At 41.2% G+C, this 22,340-nt stretch overlaps 1 protein-coding gene across 1 annotated transcript; it reads left to right on the top strand.

Moving 5' to 3' along the window:
• The first annotated feature begins 524 nt into the window (after positions 1-524).
• CUZD1 (CUB and zona pellucida like domains 1) lies at positions 525-22,175 on the top strand. Its single transcript, XM_048506885.1, has 9 exons — positions 525-537; positions 1,452-1,587; positions 5,229-5,443; positions 6,836-6,989; positions 13,500-13,720; positions 15,074-15,246; positions 16,838-17,223; positions 21,152-21,420; positions 21,677-22,175. Exons 1-9 carry the CDS (start codon positions 525-527, stop codon positions 21,847-21,849), a joined length of 1,740 nt encoding a protein of 579 aa, XP_048362842.1. The 3' UTR covers positions 21,850-22,175.
• Positions 22,176-22,340: the final 165 nt, after the last annotated feature.

Below are 22,340 nucleotides of genomic sequence, written 5' to 3'. Positions count from 1 at the left end.
GGTTCGTCATCACTGCAGTACACTGTACTAGAAGAAAGGAAAGTCAAAAACAGGAGAGCAGGAAAAGGTATATATGCTGGTTGGTGGGAAGGAGATAAAGAAGCTGGGAAGTGGGAAGGGCTGTGTGGTTACAGGGAATGAAAGCCTTGCAGGTCCCCCATTTCTTTAATTATCTTCTGTAGCCTGCAAGCATTCCATTGTTATGTATCTGAAGGTTTTCTTTTAACGTACCTGCACCATTTAGTAAGCTTTACTCTTATTATGTAACAATAATTGAGTTATGTTTGCATAAATGAATAGTAATTACTTTCATAAGATAGGTGTGGAAGGCCTCCATGAAATTCTGAGTAGATGTACTGCTTGATGAGTCTAATAGGATAGTTAGATGACTTCAGTTTAGATTCATTCTAATAAAACATTTTGTGGTTTACATACAAAATAAAGCAATATCCAATTTGTTTAATCGTGACTAATCTAAAAAATGGAAAATTATGCATTGGCTCATTTTTTTGATTTTGAGTAATATGGTCTGTCCAGGTAAGTGGCACCTGAGACTGGTTCCTGACTGGTAAGTATAATCAATTTCATCTGACATTTCCCAGATATATAGAACATCTGCAGCTTTCTCACCTATATCTCCTTTTAAAGCACTGGGAAAATCTAAAAGATTGCACATGCTATCATGGGACTTTGTGGACTGAGCTGACAGTGAAATCACTATGATATGGGTAAAATATATAAAGGTCAGAACACGTGAGAACCAACTCTTTACCAAAATGCAAGCATTCCAACAATATCTTCTTCTGGTGCTCTTCTTTGGCTGGACTCTTGCAGAAAATAATCTGGTAGAATTCCAAGGTATTGAAGAATAAATTAAAATTTTATACCCTTTATGTGCAACTGTAGTTAAATCACCATAACTGCTTTATAGCTTGATGCTGACATGTTTGTGTTGCATATATGCAAAATTAGAAACCTTGATATTGTAACTCTGCCATCCACTGAAATAAGCTGTGCCTAATTCCCACTGATAACAACAAAGTAAATTAGTGATGAGTTATTTAAGTCTTTTTCATTTCCATGGAATTTAAGATGATTAACTTTCTGGACAGGGATCTGTATGTCAGAAACTGAAACTGTGAAATACTTTGAAGTAACACCCATTTGATTACAGCTGTCTTTGAAATAGGAAATAACATTTGGCTGAAATTATAAATGGTTGCAAAAACCTGGGAATAGTGTGTGTGTGGGGGGGGTTATAGCTGGAATTTGCAAGTGCATTTTGCACTCTAGTCTGAAGCATATATAGTAAAATTATTAAGTCATCGTTTAAATGTTCTGTGAAGTTAATTGGTATAGTTACATCCAACTGGTCTCCGAATGTTCAGGCCAAATTCTTCAATAGAATCTTCCTAATATTAACCAATGATTTGCTGATTTTCTAAAACCAGGAAAAGCTGAGTGTGGTGGAATCCTGAGTGATCCATACAAAGTAATAAAAATTGATGTCAATGCAAATGAGACTTGCACATGGTATATAGACAAAGATGTGGATCAAAACATCCGACTAGTCTTCTCTTATTTCCAGTGAGTATTCTTTAAATGGATTATGGACCAGTATAACAGAAAAAGTTTTGATTTGTTAGCTGCCTTGTTGGCCCTTATGAGGGCAGAAAAGCAGGATATAAATTTTGTAAATTAAAAAATAAGCATAAATACACAATAGTGTAGAAGTTTAGGATCATCTTTTCAAAGCTTTGGATTTAAGAGTGTACAGTATTAATTCAGTCTTCCAGATTAAACTTCCAGTCTAAATCTTAATGGAATTCCACTCGTTCAATGGAAATATGAGATTTTCCTCATGGGTTTTCAAGGGACACAGCATGATGCCTCTTTAGCGAACCATGATCTATGGCACTACTTTTTATAGGAAATTTAAGCTATGATGTTACTTTTTTCTATCTCTATGTGTCAGGCCAGAGACCGTCTCTGGTCCTGGACAGCTACATTTTATAAAGACTGGTAAGGAAATAATACCCAAGAATCAGACTTTAAAACAGAAAGAAAGTTTTTACTGTGCAGAATTAGGTATTTGACACACAGGGTGAGCTCTAAAGGAGAGTCATACCTCACCATACAAAAGACCTCATCTTTTATAGTTTTCAAGAATATATACATCATATTTCATAATCATACCTGCATACATAACCCATACAATCATTTTTCCCATTCATGCTTTCTTCTTTAGCATTAAAATCAAATTTGGCTTGTCTGCCTATTTTGTGTTACACAAATGCTGCACTTTTCCTCTGCTCTTCGGCAGAGTGTTTGTCCCTCCCATAGGCGGGGCAAAAACTAAATTCTTTCTAGTTTTCAATCCAGCTAACCAGTTCCCAACATTTCTAAGTGTGGGTTAGAATCATAAAGTTCCCTTTCACAGGGTGAAAGGTTTCACATACAACTTATTCACTTTAAAATATTTAAAAATTATTTTAACAAATATAATTGATTCTAGTAGAATATTTACAGTAGAATACGTAGATATAAATCTCTCATTATCATTTTCAGTGTTCATTAAAATATAGAAAAACACATTTTCAATTATCTTATTAGATTCCTTTCTATTCTAATCTCTGATTTCTTTATTGCTATGTTTATTTCATGTAGATCATCCCATATAGCTAGTTTTGACAAACAGGTCTATAAGCTATGTCTTCTGTCACGTCTTAGCCCTTAGTGACCATCTTTCTTATAGATATAATGTTTTGCTTGCCTGCATGACTGCTATGAAACTGCTGACAAGCTGGCCTTTTTAATCCTTTGATTCCATAAATCCCTTATTTGTTAATATCAAATACAATTTTTGAACATTGGTTCTCCAATCTCACATATGTTTTGATTGATCAGAAAAAAACACAGTACATTTTCATAACAGAGGAGACTTTTAAAAACAGCTTGTGATCTGGCATGAAGGTCTGCTTTTCAATAACTATGATACTAGATGCCTTAGTTCCTCTAGGATAGTGCTTCCCCTCCTGGGATACACGTACCCCCAGGGGTGCATGCCAGAGAATTTGGGTATACAAAAAAAATTACCGTATATACTCATGTATAAGTCGAATTTTTCAGCACATTTTCAATGCTGAAAAAGCTCCCCTCGACTTATATGCGGGTCATTAAATTTTTTTGTGTGTTTTTACTTTGCCGGCCAGCAGGGGGCGCAGTTTTTATGCTAGCGGCACCAAAACTTCAGGGTACCCTCAGAGGACACTCCTGATGATACCAGCCAAGTTTGGTAAAGTTTGGTTCAGGGGGTCCAAAGTTATGGACCCCCAAAGGAGGTGCCCCATTCCCCATTGTTTTCAATGGGAGCTATTAGTAGATGGGGCTACCCTTTTGAGGGTCCATAACTTTGGACCCTCTGAACCAAACTTCACCAAACCTGGCTGGTCCCATCAGGAGAGTCTCTTTATGATACCAGTCAGGTTTGGTGAAGTTTGGGTCAGGAGATCCAAAGTTATGACCCCAAAGGGGATGCCCCATCCCCCATTGTTTACAATGGAAGCTAACAGTAGATTTTCCATTTCTGATAATATTCCTCTTAAAATCTAAGTTGGGTTACATTTGGACATACAGATGATGATGAGGAATCCAGTTTTGAAGGATTTTAACTCTTGTGTTTTAGCTTGGTTGCTGGTTGAGCTAAGGTTTTTGTACTTTTAAAGTTATTGTTGATACCATATTGTTCTTGTTGACCCTCTTTTCCACTTACAGAGCCAGTTTACTGTTTTTCTTTGAAATAAATATTCAAAAACATTTAACCTACTGATGCCTCAATTGATGTAATTTTATTGGCATCTATTTTTATTTTTGAAATTTACCAGCAGCTGCTGCATTTCCCACCCTCGACTTATATGCGAGTCAATAAGTTTTCCCAGTTTTTTGTGGTAAAATTAGGTGCCTCAACTTATATGCGGGTCGACTTATACACGAGTATATACGGTACATAATGGGTTCAACAACAACAACAACCTTTATTAGGCATTTAAAATAGGTTCTAGAGCGCTACCAGACATTTATGAAGTATAAATCAAGAGTACATTCAAAACGCAGACAGAAAGACTGTATACAGCAGTATACATTACTTAGAAAGTTCTGTCACTTGTAAAAGAAATGTTGCTACTTTTTCCAAGAGCATGACATCTGTATTATTTAACAGAAGCTCCACAACAGAACCGTCAGAGTCTCTTTCAGATTTGTCTAGGGCCAGCCTGGGAGAGAAATTCCTAATGCCCACATATCTCGGACAGTCAAGAATAATGTGAGCAAGAGTCTCCACTTGGTTTTTACAGTGTGGACAAACCTGATCCTGGAGAGGGATGGATAAGTAAGGACCCTTTGTAATGACTGATGGGAAAGTATTGGATCTGGCCCTTGTGATAATCCATCTCTGTTGGGTTCAGTTAATAATTCAAGATATTTGGCTATGTGCCCCTGTTCCGGTATTATTCCGACAGAGATGGGTGAGCATGATTTATTTGCTTGCCCCAACAGGATATGGTATTTCTGTTCTAAAAGTCGGCTTTTTAAGGTTTGGAAAATCTCTCTGGGTGACAGCATACAGAGATCATTAAGTAATAAACCTATTGAGTAAATTTTTATTTGAGAAGTAGGTCTGGGCGAGCAGTATATGTTAAACTGCGCACATCAGAGTTAAAACATAATTTGATCCAATACTTGAATGTATTCAGCCATGCTCTTGTTTCAAGTAGGTTCTGACCAGTTTCTAAGCATAGTACAGCATATGGTACAGAGTACGGTACTCCGAGTACTCCCAAGCCAAATTGTATTCTTTCAACGGAATTGTTCCATGCAGTTATCCATAAAGGAACTCCATAGAGAAGTTTCCGAACTACCTTGGAGTTGAAAACCTTTAGAGCTGCTGGGACATATCCCCTTCCCCTGGTGTGAAAAAACATTACCACTGCTGAAGCAGTGTGATAACTTCCTTTTATAGCAATGTCATAATGGGTTTGCTAATATGGGGTACAATTTTAGGCAAATAGGTTACCAAGAGGTTCGTGAGTGCAAAAAGGTTGGGAACAACTACTCTAGGACATCAGTCTGTGTCTTTTATCATTTAAATAACCAACCCATAATTTTATAAATGCAAAATGCATATTGTGTTATAAATAGCACATTCAATAGTGTCATTTTTTATTTTCTAGATTGAATCCCTCATCAGCCTGTGACAGAGAAAATATTGTAATATATGATGGTCCTTCAACTAATTCATCTTTTCTTGGACTAGTATGCAATAACCATGATTCTGTTCCTGTATTTGAGTCATCCTCAAATGCTTTAACATTTCGCTTATCAACAGACTCCACAGTTTTCCAAAGGAATGTCTTTGCATTTTATTATTTCATTTCACCTGAATCAGGTAAGTTGTTATCAAACCCCCCTCATGGGTGACAGTTCTGGCAACAATTGAAGCACTAATGAAGCGCTAATCCAACAATTTGGAGCGCTAATCAGAACCTATACAATTTAGAACTTTTATTAATTTTATTTTATTTTATGCTTTATTTTAAAATGCATGCAGCTCTATGAAGTGGTATTTACTGAGCACCTGATTCAAGTACAAATTTTAAAAATGTGGAGGCAGGTTTAGCAATAGTAATTGTAATGCTAAATATCTGTGACTTCTCAACAGAATTTTTTGGAAGGGAAGGTATTTGAAGATAAGTTTGAATACTTCTCTGCCTATGAATCTTCAAAGCAGGATTAACAAGTCAGCTTCTTTAATATGCCATTTTAAACTAAGGACAAGACCCTGCTACTCATGAGTCTTTCTAAAGGATCTGATTTTGAAATGTCTCCATGTTGTATCCAGAGGTGGGATCCAGCAGGTTCTCACAGATTCCCGAGAGTAGATTACTAATTATTTGTGTGTGCCGAGAGGGGGTTACTAATGGGTGATTTTGCCACGTGATTTTTGCCTTAGTTACGCCCCTCCTCTCAGCAGTAGCGCGCAGAACTTGAAGCAGTCTAGCAGGAGGTGCACCAGCATGTGTAGCAGCCTGAGCCTGCGTGCATTCGTTTCCCGCCCAAGGACTGGCGCAGCGGTGGCGTCCTTGCCACAGCCCCGCCCAGCAATGCCCTGCCCCCGGAATGCCCGGCCACGCCCATGTCATGCCCTGCCTAGTCCCATTGGTGCTACACCACTGTTTGAATCCCACCACCATGGGAACCTGTTATTAAAATTTTTGGATCCCACCACTGGTTGTATCTATATGCCAGTGGTGGTGAACCTTTGGCACTCCAGATGCTATGGACTACAATTCCCAGCAGCCCCTGGGAATTGTAGTCCGTAACATCTGGAGTGCCAAAGGTTCGCCACCACAGCTATATGCTCACATTATTGATTCTTGTGACAGTAATAGCTTCTGAAAACTATATGCAAGATAGTACCAAGCCTTTCTAGAGTATTTTCACATATAGCAGTTCCATCTTGTCCAACATTGTTCTCAAGCAGGTGATTAAGAAGCAGGTCTAGGAATTAAAACAACTCCCCATCAACACTGAAGACCAGCTAGGTTTACATTGTGGGATAGGATGGCCACCTTACTTAGGGCCAAATTCTGTTATTTCAGTATCACAAAAGTTGCTGCCTTAATAATGTAGAAACCTTGAGGTCACATGGAAGAAATCAGCTACCACCATTTGGTCACACACACAGACATAAAAGGTAGACACAGAAGGTGAATTATTCTAAGAAACCTATTGATTACATTTGTTATTTCTGCCCTTTAACATTAGCTTTCTTTTAAAGCCTCAATTAAAAACTGTGGAGGTAGACTTCACAGCCCAAATGGATCATTCACCAGCCCTAACTACCCAGGATCACACCCACCATTTGCCTATTGTGTCTGGCACATACAAACGGAAGCAAATACAAGGATAAATTTAACATTCAGTGAAATTTTGTAAGTATATTTTTGTTCAGTGGTTTACATTTCAGGTTACTTCAGTCATGGTGTGTCACAGTATGTGATTCCACAATAGACATACAACTAAATAGTTGTTATTCATGTGTATATTTAAAATGTACTATAACATATGATGACATTTTAAAATACTGTGGGTCAAATCAAATGTCACATTGCTGTGATTGAACTCTCAACATGCTATTTAGCCCTAAACAGCAGCAGGTAGGGAGCCTGATAGACATCTGGGGCATTCACTAAAAAGGAATGGAAAATTTAACTCTTGGCCCTGAACTGACTGAAATGGTATTTTCAGTCTGCTTTGAACCCCGGTAGGGTTAAAAAACAACAACATCTATCTGTATTGCGCTAGCCTTTTCACTGCTAAGGCTAAAAACAGCAAAAAATATTCTTGCTTAAGTGGAAATGTATTTCTATGACAGATGTGTTAGTTTTGTTACAGTTTGTTTCCTGCCACAGGTTATCTATAAGATGGTTTATGGTTGGTTTATGGTTTATTAAATTTGTATACTGCCCTACCCCCGAATAGCATGTTGAGAGTTGAGGCACAGCAATGTGACATTTGATTTGATCCATAGATACTGGTTTGTATCCAAAAACTCATGAAAGTAGTTCTATGAATCCATGACCATGATGACTTTAGGAGAGCCAGTGGGGTATAGTGGTTAGGAGCAGTGGGTTCTAATCTGGAGAACAAGGTTTGATTCCACACCACCTCACATGAGCAATGGATTCTTATCTGGTGAACTGGATGTGTTTCCCTACTCCTACACATGGTGCCTGATGTGTGACACTGGGTTAATCACAGTTCTTCAGTACCCTAAGAACATAAGAACATAAGAACAAGCCAGCTGGATCAGACCAGAGTCCATCTAGTCCAGCTCTCTGCTACTCGCAGTGGCCCACCAGGTGCCTTTGGGAGTTCACATGTAGGATGTGAAAGCAATGGCCTTCTGCGGCTGTTGCTCCCGAGCACCTGGACTGTTAAGGCATTTGCAATCTCAGATCAAAGAGGATCAAGATTGGTAGCCAAAAATTGACTTCTCCTCCATAAATCTGTCCAAGCCCCTTTTAAAGCTATCCAGGTTAGTGGCCATCACCACCTACTGTGGCAGCATATTCCAAACACCAATCACACGTTGCGTGAAGAAGTGTTTCCTTTTATTAGTTCTAATTCTTCCCCAGCATTTTCAATGAATGCCCCCTGGTTCTAGTATTGTGAGAAAGAGAGAAAAATTTCTCTCTGTCAACATTTTCTACCCCATGCATAATTTTATAGACTTCAATCATATCCCCCCTCAGACGTCTCCTCTCCAAACTAAAGAGTCCCAAACGCTGCAGCCTTTCCTCATAAGGAAGGTGCTCCAGTCCCTCAATCATCCTCGTTGCCCTTCTCTGCACTTTTTCTATCTCTTCAATATCCTTTTTGAGATGTGGTGACCAGAACTGAACACAGTACTCCAAGTGTGGTCGCACCACGACTTTATATAAGGGCATGACAATCTTTGCAGTTTTATTATCAATTCCTTTCCTGATTATCCCCAGCATAGAGTTTGCCTTTTTCACAGCTGCCATACATTGAGTTGACATTCCCATGGAACTATCAATTAAGACGCCCAAATCCCTTTCCTGGTCTGTGACTGATAGCACTGACCCCTGTAGCGTGTATGTGAAGTTTGGATTTTTTAGCCCTATGTGCATCACTTTGCATTTTGCTACATTGAACTGCATTTGCCATTTCTTAGCCCACTCACCTAATTTATCAAGGTCCGCTTGGCGCTCCTCGCAATCCTTTGTGGTTCTCACCACCCTACATAATTTGGTATCATCTGCAAACTTGGCCACCACGCTACCCACCCTACTTCCAGGTCATTTATGAATAGGTTAAAGAGCACTGGTCCCCAATCTCACGGATCCTTGGGGGACACCACTCCCCATATCTCTCCATTGTGAGAATTTCCCATTTACACCCACTCTTTGCTTCCTGTTTCTCAACCAGTTTTAATCCCATAGGAGGACTTCCCTCTTATTCCTTCATTGCTGAGTTTTCTCAATAGTCTCTGGTGAGGAACTTTGTCAAAAGCCTTTGGAAATCCAAGTAGACAATGTCCACTGGTTCCCCTTATCCACATGCCTATTTACATCCTCAAGAACTCTAGTAAGTTTGCAAGACAGGATTTGCCTCTGCAAAGCCATGCTGACTCTTTCTCAGCAGGTCTTGCTTTTCTACATGTTTTATAATTGTATCTTTAATGACACATTCTACTAATTTACCAGGAACAGATGTCAAACTGACTGGCCTGTAATTTCCTGGTCCCCTAGATCCTTTCTTAAAGATTGGTGTGACATTGGCCATCTTCCAGTCTTCAGGGATGGAGCCTGATTTCAAGGATAAGTTGCATATTAAAGTGAGAACATCAGCAATTTCATGCTTGAGCTCTTTAAGAACTCTTGGGTGAATGCAATCTGGGCCAGGGGATTTGGTAGCATTTAGTTTATCAATGGCTGCCAGAACTTCTTCCTTGTCTACCACTATCTTCGTTAGTTCCTCGGATTCGCCTCCTAAGAAGCTTGGTTCAGGTGCAGGAATTTTCCTCACCTCCTCTTGGGTGAAGACAGATGCAAAGAATTCATTCAGCTTTTCTGCAATCTCCCTGTCATCTTTTAGCACACCCTTTGTTCCTTTGTCATCTAACGGGCCTACCGCTTCCCTTGCTGGCTTCCTGCTTTTGATGTACTTGAAGAACTGTTTGTTGCTGGTTTTGATGTTTCACAGCCATCGTTCCTCATAATCCTTTTTTGCCTCCCTTACAGCTAACTTGCTTCTCTTTTGCCACCATTTGTGTTCTCTCTGGTATTCTTTATCAGTTAAGTTGGACTTCCATTTTCTAAAAGACATCTTTTTTTCCCTAATAATTTCCTCAACGTCCCTTGTTAACCATGGTGGCTTTCTTTTTGGACTGGGCGCTGCCTTTCCTAACCTGTGGAACACATTCCAGTTGAGCTTTTAAGACTGTGTTTTTAAATAACCTCCAAGCATCTTGGACATTTTTGACTCTCTTGATTTTCCCTTTCAGCTTCCTGCACACTATCCCTCATCTTTGAGAAATTTCCCTTTCTGAAGGCGAATGTAACTACATTAGTAGTTGTCACTTGTTAAGCATGCAGAGATACTGAATCCTGACAGCATTGTGGTCGCTGTTCCCTATCGGCTCAACAACACTGACTTCCCGCACCAGGTCCTGGGTCCCCACATAGAATTAGATCTAGGATCACATCTCCCTGGTTGGTTCTACAACCATCTGCTCCTAAGCCACAGTCATTTTAGCATATCCAGGAATGTTCTCTCCTTACTATGACCTGAACATGCATTTTTCCAGTTTATATGGGGATAGTTAAAATCGCCCATTACCACGACATTTTTGCTTTTGTTGGCCTCTCTAATTTCTTTTTCCATCTCAGAATCCTCTTGTGCGCTTTGGTCAGGGGACGATAATATATTCCTAATGTTAAACTATGCTTCACCCTGGTATTGATATCCACAGTGCTTCTGTAGAGGAATCAGCTCCCCTGCATTGTCTATTTTATGTGACACTATGCTCTCTTTTGATGTAGAGGGCCACCCCACCCCAATCGCCCTGTCCTATCCTTCCTGTAGAGCCTGTAACCTGGGATAACAGCATCCCACTGGTTCTCCTCATTCCACCATGTCTCTGTGATGCCCACTATATCAATGTCCTCCTTCAAAACTCTGTACTCCAGCTCCCCCATTTTAGATCGACGGCGTCTACTATTAGCATAGAGACACTTGTATACTCTGTCTCTGTCCCTAACCTGGGATTTTATGTGTTTTGCCCTCTAGCCTTTTGTAGACACTATCACTTATCACATTGCTATGTTCCTCACTTGTATGTGGTTGATTTAAAAAAACCTCCTTCTCTGTCTGCATCCCCATGGACTCTGTATTCCGAACCGAAGTCACCTCAGCTCCTGTCGGCTTTCCCCAGGGATCAGTTTAAAAGCTGTTCTGCCACCTTTTTTAATGTTGAGCGCCAGCAGCCCTGGTTCCCTCTTTGGTTAAGATGAAGCCCGTCCCTTTTGTACAGGCCTGCCTTATCCCAAAAGGTTCCCCAGTTCCTGACAAATCTGAAACCCTCTGCCTTGCACCACCTTCTCATCCACGCATTTGAGACCCTGTATCTCCGCTTGCACTAGCTTCGCCCTGCGTGTGGAACAGGTAGCATTTCAGAGAATGCCACCTTGGGGGTCCTGGATTTTAACCTTTTTCCTAGCAGCCTAAATTTAGCTTCCAGAACCTCCCGGCTACATTTCCCAATGTCATTGGTACCAATGTGGACCACAACTGCTGACTCCACCCCAGCACTGTCTAACAGCCTATCTAGGCGAGGCGTGACATCCATAACCTTCGCACCAGGCAGGCAAGTCACCATGCGGTCATCACGCCTGTCACAAACCCAACTCTCGATATTCCTGATGATCGAATCACCCACTACAAGGAGCCCCCCACCTCCCCGAGGGGTATCCTCAGTGCGAGAGGATAGCTGATCACCAGTTAAGGAAGGGATCCCATCTAAGGGAGCATCTTCCCCCACCTCAGACTGGCACCCTCTGTCACCCAGACTCTCATTCTCCATGACATCTGAAGAGATGTCACCTTGGGAGTGGGACCCGGCTGCTTGGTCCCTGAAAGCCTTGTTTGTTGCCCTCTCTGCCTCTCTCAGCTTCTCCAGGTCTGCCACCTTGGCTTCAAGAGAACGGACACGTTCCTTGAGTGCCAGGAGCTCATTGCAGTGAGGGCACACCCACGACTTCTGGCCTAGTGGCAGATAGTCATACCCTCTCATCCCCACCTGCCTCACAAAGTGCCTGTACAGGGAGAGGAAGGGAAATGAGTTTGTAAGTTGCCTTGAGACTCCTTACATGAGAGAAAGATGGGGTATAAATCCAAACTCTTCTTCTTCTTTTCTTTAAATACGTTCCTCAAACGGTAGATCTCTATGTCAAATGCTGAACTACTTGTACAATTGAGGGAACTTGAAAAGCAGTTTGCTGTCCAAGGGTGGACCTACTTTGCGTGAAACCCTTTACCAATAATACACACCACTACAGCAGTGGCGCAGTGGCTAAGAGCAGGTGCACTCTGAACTGGAGGAACCGGGTTTGATTCCCAGCTCTACCACTGGAGTTCTGGAGGCTTATCTGGGGAATTCAGATTAGCCTGTGCACTCCCACACAGCTGGGTGACCTTGGGCTAGTCACAGCTTTTTGGAGCTCTCTCAGCCCCACCCACCTCACAGGGTGTTTGTTGTGAGGGGGGAAGGGAAAGGAGATTGCAAGCCCCTTTGAGTCTCCTACAGGAGAGAAAGGGGGGATATAAATCCAAACTCTTCTCTTCTTCTACATTGCTGGGGTAATAAAATTGGCCATAGCCATTTTATTGAGCAGAAGTGTGAGGCTAAGCATGGGTCTGGATCGGATCATGTGGGTTGAAGCTCTGCAGGGTGGATGCCCCGTACCTGAGCTTCGCTCTGCTCTGGGGCTCTGCCGGGCGGCCGCTCATGGCAAGAGGTGTTACCCTTTTGGCCCTGTTCGGCAGGATGGTCGCCTCTTGCCATTGTCGCCATTCCCAAGGGGAAGGCCTAGCTCCCTAGCTCCCTTTCCTTTGCCCTTCCAGATCAATACCCATGTGCCAAACCGCCATGTATCTAGGCTATGACAAAAGAAGCATGTATTAACACACCAGAAAGTTAGGGAGAGTGGGCAGTCAAATCGACAGCCGTAGAGCACATGGCTGACACAAAAGATGGCAAGCCCCTTTAAAGGCTCGTTCGCCCCTCCTTTGCTCCGGTGATGCAAGCCCTTGCCAGTCATGGCTCCTTTCTCCCTTCCGTCCTCACTTGGCAGCATCTGCTGGTTTCGCCTCCCCCCATCCCGAGCAGCAACCGCAGCCTGGGGTAATTCCCAGCCGTCTTTATCATATAGAATAGGCTAGGTATGAGCTATTCTAAGAAAGAAATCAAATAATCCACTTGCTAAAATAAACCTCTGTGAGAAGCCTAAGCAGCATTTTTTAATTCTGGCCAATGCACTCAACTTTGCAAGCTACTTGCAAAGAAAGTCAGCATGGTGTAGTGGTTAAGAGTGGTGGACTCTAATCTGGAGAACTGGGGTTGGTTCCCCACTCCTCCACATGAATGGCAAACTCTTATCTGGTGAACTGAATTTGTTTCACTTCTGGGTGACCTTGGGCTAGTCACAGTTCTAGAAACTCTTTCTCAACCACATCTAGCTCATAAGGTGTCTGTTGTGGGGAGAGGAAGGGAAGGGGTTTGTAAGCTGTTTTAAGACTTCTTACAGGAAAGGCTGGGTATAAATCCAAACTTTTTTTCTTTTTCTTATTGCACTGTATTATACAGGCCCTGTCATCCCAATTCTTTCTCTGAAATTATTTACTCCTTTGATCCATAGCCTAGAAATGGATGATAAATGCAGATATGACTTCATTGCCGTCTATGATGGTTCAACAACCAACTCTGGTTTAATCAAACAAGTATGTGGCCTTATCAAGCCAACATTTGAGTCTTCTTCCAACTTTATGACTGTTGTGCTATCTACAGATTATGCCAATTCTTACAGGGGCTTTTCTGCTCACTACACAAGTTTACGAATACCAACACCACAGCCCAACAGTAAGTCTAATTCTATTGGTGTGTGTCATGTCAGTCCCATAGCTGAATGTAGAAGCTAAAGATTAGTTAACTAAATATTTTGTCTTACTTTTCTCTCAGTCTCAAAATGGCTTATAAAATCACACATGCAATTTAAATAAACACACACAGACCAACTGCTGCCCAATACAACCTCAAAGAAGGGGATAAGACACAAGTTTCATCCCAGGTTACTGTTGTTTTCCCGAGCATGGGTGAAGGCACAGGTTAAGAGCTGAGGAGAAAACCCCTCTACTTGCACCTCTGGCCAGTAACACTGTAGAGATGGTAGTTTTCAGCTCTGCAGTATGTTACAAATATGCAGAGCTAATATAATGCGTCAGTATTCTCTAGTATCTAGAAACATTTCAAGCAGTGGCCAGATTTACTCTTCATATTCCTCAACACTGGAATTCTGTAAAACTATGTGCACTAGGGTGCAAGCTCTGTGCACAGTTAGATGTTCACAGAAACCAGCTGTGCAGTTTAACAAACATGTATTCTGCAATCAGTTTCACAGCTTAAAGAACAGCATGTGTTTTAAACTAATAAGTATTTACCTGTCAGGTGCCTCTGTGACTACAGGAGACTTCACAGCCATCTGCTAGAGCAGCAGTTCACTCTCACAATTTGAAAGGCTGTGGATCTGTTTAATATTAGATCAAATTATCCAGTGAAGTAATTTAAACCAGATTGACAGTTACTGATATTAACCAATAGATAATCAGTTGCTCAATCCTAATTTTCAGTCTTTTAAAAAAATTATGAATTTGATTTCCTTTATAATCAAAAATAATTAATTATAATCTAATTAACAGACTTCTTGTGCTGAATAAAGCATCATTATTAGCTACATGGATCCAAAGTATCATAACACTGGTATACTATATGTATTCAAAAGTCCCTCTCTGGCAGAGGAAAGGGGCAACATAGAAATCAAATCAAATAAAAAGCATTAGATCAAAATTAGTAAAAAAGTAACTGCAAAAAATAAGTTATTGAAAAGCAGAACAGCAGTTATTAAAAACTCTATATAGTCCCAAGTTAAAATAATTCTGTATTTGTGGGACTTCTCTGCCCAGATGGTTTTATTTGTATACATTCAGGTTGCCTGTCCCTTCTATTTAACATGTGGTCTGGAAAATAATTTGCAAATCATCTGCACAAAGATTCTAGCAGTAACTCCATCTCTTCAGAGAGGCTGTACTAGAGCCCACTAAGAACAATTTGATAAGAACAATTTGATAAATAATAATAAAATAAGAACAAAGAGGGCATTACCCTAGTGGTTTCTTATTTGGATGGTTATACATTCTTTTTCTTTTTCATTGTTAGTATTCCTCACATGTTCTTCAGACATGATGACAGTCATTCTCAGCAAGTCTTATTTGGATTCACTTGGCTTTAACGAAAATGACTTAACACTGAATGATCCAAATTGCAAACCTAATGCCTCAAACCCAGTGACGTTTTCATTTCCATTCAACAGCTGTGGAACAATTAAAGAGGTAAAAAAATAAAGAAGTAAGCCAAAACTAAAGTAATCTAAAACTACTGTAAGTCTGTTGTCTGCCTATTTTCTAACACTTTTTCTCCAGCCAGTTTAGCCTGGATTTCCCTGGACCTGCCCTCATTTTAACACTGCCCTTTATTCCATTCCCTTCACCATTAATGATCAATTCAATCCAAGATTTATCTATCCAAGCCCGAACTGGCAAGTTAATGCTTATGTGCTAACTCACAAGCACTCAGTGGCACTTTTCATTTTTAATTTCTCTCAATGTGAATTTTCTGTGTAGATAGGCACTATCATAACCAATGATGACATATATTGTTAGGAATAGTATGGGTATACTGGGGAGGGGGGGACATGTATGTCACAGTGCAGATGGGAAAAACAGAAAACTGAGAAGTATACCTCTATTCTAGTGGTGGCGAACCTATGGCATGGGTGCCAGAGGTGGCACTCAGAGCCCTATCTGTGGGCGCGTGCAAACAGAGTCCCCCCCCCCCCAACACATCTAGGCTGGCCTGGCTGCCAGGCTCGATTATTAGCATTAAACCTAAGACCTAGTTTTGGGGAAGCAGTGTAGGTAAGCCTGTTAAGCATTGTTAAACCCCACTGATTTTCATGTGAAGAACTAAAGCGTGATCCTTTACATGGGAGTAAGCTTGGTTGTTGGCAATGGGGCTTGCTTCTGAGTAAACTCTCCTAGGGTCGTGATTCACCCGTTGGAAGAGTTGCACAGTTGCTTCAAAGCAAAGCCACCGACTACCACCAAGCTTACTCCCGAGTAATGCATGCCTCGGAGCCAACTGTTTTTTTCTAAATGAAAACCTCAGTATTCAGGTTAAATTGCTGTGTCGGCACTTTGCGATAAATAAGTGGGTCTTGGGTTGCCATTTGGGTTCTTGGTCTCGAAAAGGTTCACCATCACTGCTCTATTCCTTCAGTCGATAAAGGATGCTGTTGTGCCTTAACCTGTAATTTCACATATATTTAACGATCCATTGAATGAGCCCTGTATCACCGTGTAAGATTCTATTAGATACTAATTCCAAGATTCAAAGAGCATCATATGGTTTTACTATTTTTGTACCAATGGGACATACATCTATGGTAATGGTTCATAGAATTTGAGCCCTAAGACCCCACAGCACTTTCTAATATGCAACAGGGCACCCCTGCTTTCTTTCCAATTGCATTTCTTCATGCTGTGATGGAAATTACTCATGAATCCTGGGAGCAGCTTGGTAGGAAGTTGGCAACTGGTTTAGCGTGTCATCGCCTTCATTGACGGCAGTTTGCTTCATTAGATTTGATACAATATGCATTTGTTTTTCAAGGATTCAAATGAAAATTGTTATGAAGAAATCTTTCTCACGTATAAATGAAGAATTGCCAAATATCCAAGTCTGAACTGAAAAGGCTGTATCAGTCAGTCTTCAGTGAACCAAATATTTGTTGCAATAATGTAAAAAAAGTTATTGCTCTTTTTTGTTTAATTCTAAAAGTCTACAACTTGACCACTCTTTGATAATACACTTCCTTCATCTAGAATGGTGTTTGTACTACATGTTTTTCCTTGTTTTTTGCAGAGCCAAAATCACAGCATTTCTTATACCAATACCATCACGGCCTTCCCAACAGGTGATGTGATCACCTACCAAAAGAGTGTTGAGATTGTTGTGAAATGTATAATGGAAAACAATTCAACTGTAGAAGTTGCATACATTACAGAAAAGGATGTTGCAGAGAACACAAGTTCCCTGGGTAGATACAACCTCAGCATGTCTTTCTATGAGTCTGATTCATTCTCTAGCCCCATACTTGATTCTCCATACTATGTAGACTTGAACCAGACTCTCTATGCGCAAGTCAGTCTGCATTCCAGTGATGATGATTTGTTAGTGTTTGTGGATACATGCACAGCATCACCAAACTCTGATTTTGGATCACCAAACTACGATTTAGTCAGAAGTGGGTGAGTAATATGACAGTTCACTAATAATTATAATTTCATTCTATGTAGAACAGAGAAATGTTCATGTTCCCACCTAGAGAGAGAAACCACATATTGAAACATGTCAAAATTTTATCCCACCACCCCTCTGAAGAAGTCAGGGTGATAAATGTTGTTCTCCTCTCTTCCATTTTACCCTCACAACCATGTAAGCTAAGATGGAGGGTTTGGAGTGCTCAGTTATAAATGACATTTAGATGCAGTGGGTATTTCATAAATATGGTAGAATGGGAAAAATCAATGAGATAAGTAATCACTGGTTATATGTTCTATAGATGGGACAGAGAAGAGTTGCTTTGTATAGCAAGGAGGGCACAACTTCAGTTAAGCTAGAAAACATTTGGGGAATGAATTTGACAACATAATTGTTATACTAGGCCAATAGTCTTACTTAAAAGCAGGTGTACTGTTGCCTTCCTGATCAAACCTTTTGAGGCTGATCTCAAGATGGAGAAGTAAACAGGGGAGATGACTAAAGCAGCTAATGGTGTGATGCTGGGTGACTTCAACTATCCTCACATCAACTGTGGAAATGTAATCAACTCAAACTGCAAAAATGAGGTTCCTAGATATCATAAATGACTGGGCACTGGAACACTTGATATTGGTGTTGGTGTAATTTATTTTGTTCCTAAATGATTTGGAATTGGGGGTGAAAAGTGTAGTGCCCAGGTTTCCAAATGACACAAAATTATTCAGGATGATGAAAAGCGGTGCCAATTGTGAAGTCCTCCAGGAGGATTACCACAAATGGAGTAGGTAAAAATGTGGCAAACAAGCTTCAGTGTAGGTAAGTTGGAACACAGAAAATTCCAGCTAAAGTATATTCTTATGCAATATGAACTTGCAGAGACTGAGAGGGAAAGAGACTTTGGGGTCATATCAGATACTTCAGTGAGTGTAAACCCAGCGTGCAACAGTAGTAAGAAAGGTAGACTCTGTGCTGTATATTCTTAGGAAATTATTGAAAATAACACAGCCAGTGTTATACTGTTATACTATGTGTGCTGTATATTCTTAGGAAATTACTGAAAATAACACAGCCAGTGTTATACTGTTATACTATATGGATTTATAGTGCAGCCGCATTTGGAATATTATGTGCAGTTCTAGTTACTGAATTTCAAAAGGGACACTGCAGAACAGGCAAAGCACGAAGGAGCAACTTTCCTATGGGAAAAAAACTAAAGAATGTGGGACTTTTCAGTTGAGAAAAGAGAAATGATAGGGATTTACAATATTAAGAATGGGATGGTGAGAACTTGCCTCCTAAAATGTTAGAACTCTACAGCATCTACTGAAGTTGGTAGTTTGTATACTCAAGGAGGACAAAAGGATATATTTCTGTATATGAGAGATCAAAATGTGGAATTGGCTGCCAAAGGATGCAGAGATGGCCACAGATATAGGTACTTTTAAAGGGAATTAGACAAATTCCTAGGGGTTTGGGCTATCAGCGACTACTAGCCTTGGCAATTTAAGGAAATCTTCATATTCAAACCTCCAAATACCAGTTTAGAAGGCAACATCAGGGAAGGGCCTTGGCCTATATGTCCTGTTGCTGTCCCTCCAAAGGAACTGGTTGGCCAGTGTGAGACAAGATGCTAGACTACATGGTAAACATCTTTCGTATGTTAAGTCAGGCTGAGAAATAATGGCCCCTTCCTCACAGACAAAGTACAGCGGGTTGCAGTCGGGGAGAAAGCAACCCGTGTTGCCAACGGGCATTCACATGCCTCCAGCACTTCCCGGGGCAGCTGTTTATTCATGAGCGGCTGCTCTCCGCATTGAAAAAAGTGCAGATAGCGCAATTCTCGAATAACCCATTTCGGGGGGGGGGGGATGCGAGGCAGGGGCAGGAGCTTTGCGAAGTGTCCCCCCCCAAAATGGGTTTTCCCTGTCCTCAGCCCGTGTTTATTGGCCCGTGTGGAAGAGGCCATAGACTGCCCCAAGGTTACCAACCACACTTCATGGCGAAGAGATCCCAGTTAAACACACTGATCTTTCCATCATGTTTGCTTATGAGTGGGGAGTGGAAAACCGGAAAGATTTTGCTACAGAAATTGTCTTCAAGAGAGAATATGGAAATTGTTCTACAAATGTAAACAGCATATTTGCTTTGGACATAGGTGCCAGCATATGGCAAGATACTGGGATGTGACTAGGTCAAGGAGACAAATGAAACTAAAATTTAGCTACATGAAAGTGAATGAAAGAGAAGGATTCATTTAAGATAAATCTTTGTTATTTAACTTGGTTAACTTGGTTATTGTTTTCACTTTCAACTACCACAAATCATTCCCTTTGTTTTAAGAAACTATCCTATCAGCATGTTGAAACTTCTGTTCAGATATAAATTAGTTCTCTTGGTCTGATTTTTCCTCTTCTTTTTCTTGGGATATAGGGGTACTTAAATTTAAATTTCTAATGCAGGAAGCAGAGTGCCCAAAGAACTCCCACCCCCTCCCCCACCCCATATTAGAAAAAGGGAACACAAATAATTTATATTTTGGTTGTGGTGGGCTGTGTGGCCATGCTCTGGTAGATCTTGTTCCTAACGTTTCGCCTGCATCTGTGGCTGGCATCTTCAGAGGTATATCACAGAGGTGATACACCTCTGAAGATGCCAGCCACAGATGCAGGTGAAACGTTAGGAACAAGCTCTACCAGACCATGGCCACACAGCCCGGAAAACCCACCACAACCAGTTGAATCCAGCCATGAAAGCCTTCGACAATACAATTTGTATTTGTTTTAACTGTATCTTGCAGTAGAATCTTGGAGTATTCTGGAATTGGTATATTATGGCTGGATGCAGGCATCAGAAACCCTAATTCACAGTGGGCTCACGTATGATTTGTTATTCTACTTGCACACTCCCATTCTCCACCTTTTGTACACAGATGGGGATTGAATGCTTCCAGATTTTGAAAGCTTATGAACAAAGTTCAATTTGCTGTTCGGATGCAATCTGGTAAAATTGAAGGGAATTTCTTTACAGAAACCAGGACTTAGAAATGTCACAAAGACTGTTTCCGCACGGGCGGAATACAGCGCCCCAGGGATGCTAAAAACTGAGTCCCTGGGGAGGGGTTCACACGGCCTCGCCACCCCCAAGTGGCACAAAGAGCGAGGTTTTTCAGAAGCAGCGTCTTCCAACTGCTGCGCTGGAAGGCGCCATTTCCCCCACACTGTCCCTGAACGCCGTACTTTATCTCCTGGCTTCTGGCGCATCGCAGAGGCCAGGGGACATGCCCCCCTGGCCTGCGACTCCAGAGCCGCCGCTCCAGCCTATGTGGGAGGGTGTCCCCTGGCCTCTGCGGTTACGCCAGAAGCCAGGAGACAAGGTACGGCGTTCAGCAACGGTGCAGCCTGTGTGAAGGCTGCGCCGCCGCCTGCAGCCCTACTGGGACCGTCTGTGCAAACGGTCCCGGGGGGATGCGTCGGCATTGTTTATGCCAACGCACCCCCGCACAGCGCCCGTGCAGAAAGGGCCACAGAATCCTAATTTGATGGAAAGAATCTCCAATTTGTCCAGGCCCCAAATGGGACCTTGACTGAAACCATTTAATACTTGCAAGGTTTAATTCACTCTGTGAGCAAGGGAAAGGGTGAACAGGAACAAGGAAGCATGGTACCAACAAATCTCTGTCTGTTCACTGCATCACCTAAATGGAGTGCAGGCAAAAACAGACAAATGGCTTAACCCACGTAGAACTGCTTTTGTGTCAGCACCTGCAGTACACTTATGGTTTTACAGGTTCTCTCATCTTGAAACATTTGGGAACCTATGCATAGTACTTTCATTTATGGTAAACACCTCATGTCATTGCATAACAGGATGTAGCTACTCTGTTCTTGCTAAGCTAACCACAAAATTCTATTACAGCTGTGCCAAAGATAACACATACAAGGCCTACCCAGTCCTTGAACATTATGGGAGGTTCAGCTTCCGTTCTTTTAAATTCCTGCGAAGCCATCCATCTGTTTACATCCACTGCGAAATTTTAATTTGTGACAGCAAGGACCATAATTCTCGCTGCACTAAAAACTGCATGTCTCGCCATAAGAGAGAGATTTTTTCCTACAAATGGAAAGGGGATGCTATGGTGGGACCTCTCAAACTGAAAAGAGATCATAGTTCCATGGATCGCTCAGGTAGGCACAATGCAAGGCCTCACTAATTCTACTTCTTATTTTACATATGCAGATTTCACTGTCTTTCTAACCAGTATTCAGAACGAAAGATCAGCTGTAATCTAGTAATTCAGTAATTTAGTCAAATAACAAAGGTTAAAAAGTAGTGTTGATCACAAACCGGGATATGCTTGTGTTACAGCAGTGTACATGACTGAGGAAATTTTAAAGTACAATGTTACTTTCAATTTATCATCTTTTTTTCCTCCATATTCAGGTTCTTCTGCTCAGGTATATCCTGAAAAAAGCCAGGATGGGCAAACCAAGAGCCTGAGTATCCTTACCTCTCTTGTCCTGGTGACCAATGCTGTCCTTCTTGCTGGTCTGGCAGTAAAGCATTTCATCAGTCGGCAACAAGGATACAGATATCAGAAACTGCAGAGCTACTAACAGAATTTTCTACCAGCTGCTTCAGTTTGAAACCCCTTCTTTGCAAGCTGCAGAATGTGTTTCATGGACCTATCTTTCCATTAAATATTACTTATTTCAAACAAAGAATGTTAGGAACTGTAGTGTAAGAGAAACAATGGAAAAGTGAGCTGAAACAGGAATTAAGGGGAGAAACGTGCATATTTGGAAGGGTGGATGGGTCAGAAACGACTAAAACACCTTTACTTCTGTGGGTGTACCCATGAGGATGTATGCATAAGAGCATTGTGATTTCTGTAATTTTTTTCTAAGCACAATATAGATTAAAATATTTTATGAACACAAAAGAATTAAGTTCCTTGTTCAGACTGCATCTTAGCTTGTTTCACAATGCTGCAGAAAATCAGTGATGAACAGTATTTACATTAGAACATCATACTCAATTTTTACAGACTATTGTAATAAGAGATGACCAAATCAAGAGACAGGGCATTTACTTTCAGAACAAGTTA

The sequence above is a fragment of the Sphaerodactylus townsendi genome, linkage group LG08, assembly GCF_021028975.2.
Source record: "Sphaerodactylus townsendi isolate TG3544 linkage group LG08, MPM_Stown_v2.3, whole genome shotgun sequence".
Classification (NCBI taxonomy): domain Eukaryota; kingdom Metazoa; phylum Chordata; class Lepidosauria; order Squamata; family Sphaerodactylidae; genus Sphaerodactylus; species Sphaerodactylus townsendi.
The sequence above is the reverse complement of the archived record's forward strand: the minus strand, read 5'-3'. Positions and strand labels throughout refer to the sequence as shown.

Excerpts from the sequence above, each read along its gene's own strand:
- CUZD1 (XM_048506885.1), top strand. Across the intron at positions 13,721-15,073 it reads ACCAACACCACAGCCCAACA|TATTCCTCACATGTTCTTCA; the intron begins GTAAGTCTAATT and ends TTTCATTGTTAG. Across the intron at positions 17,224-21,151 it reads TACGATTTAGTCAGAAGTGG|CTGTGCCAAAGATAACACAT; the intron begins GTGAGTAATATG and ends ATTCTATTACAG.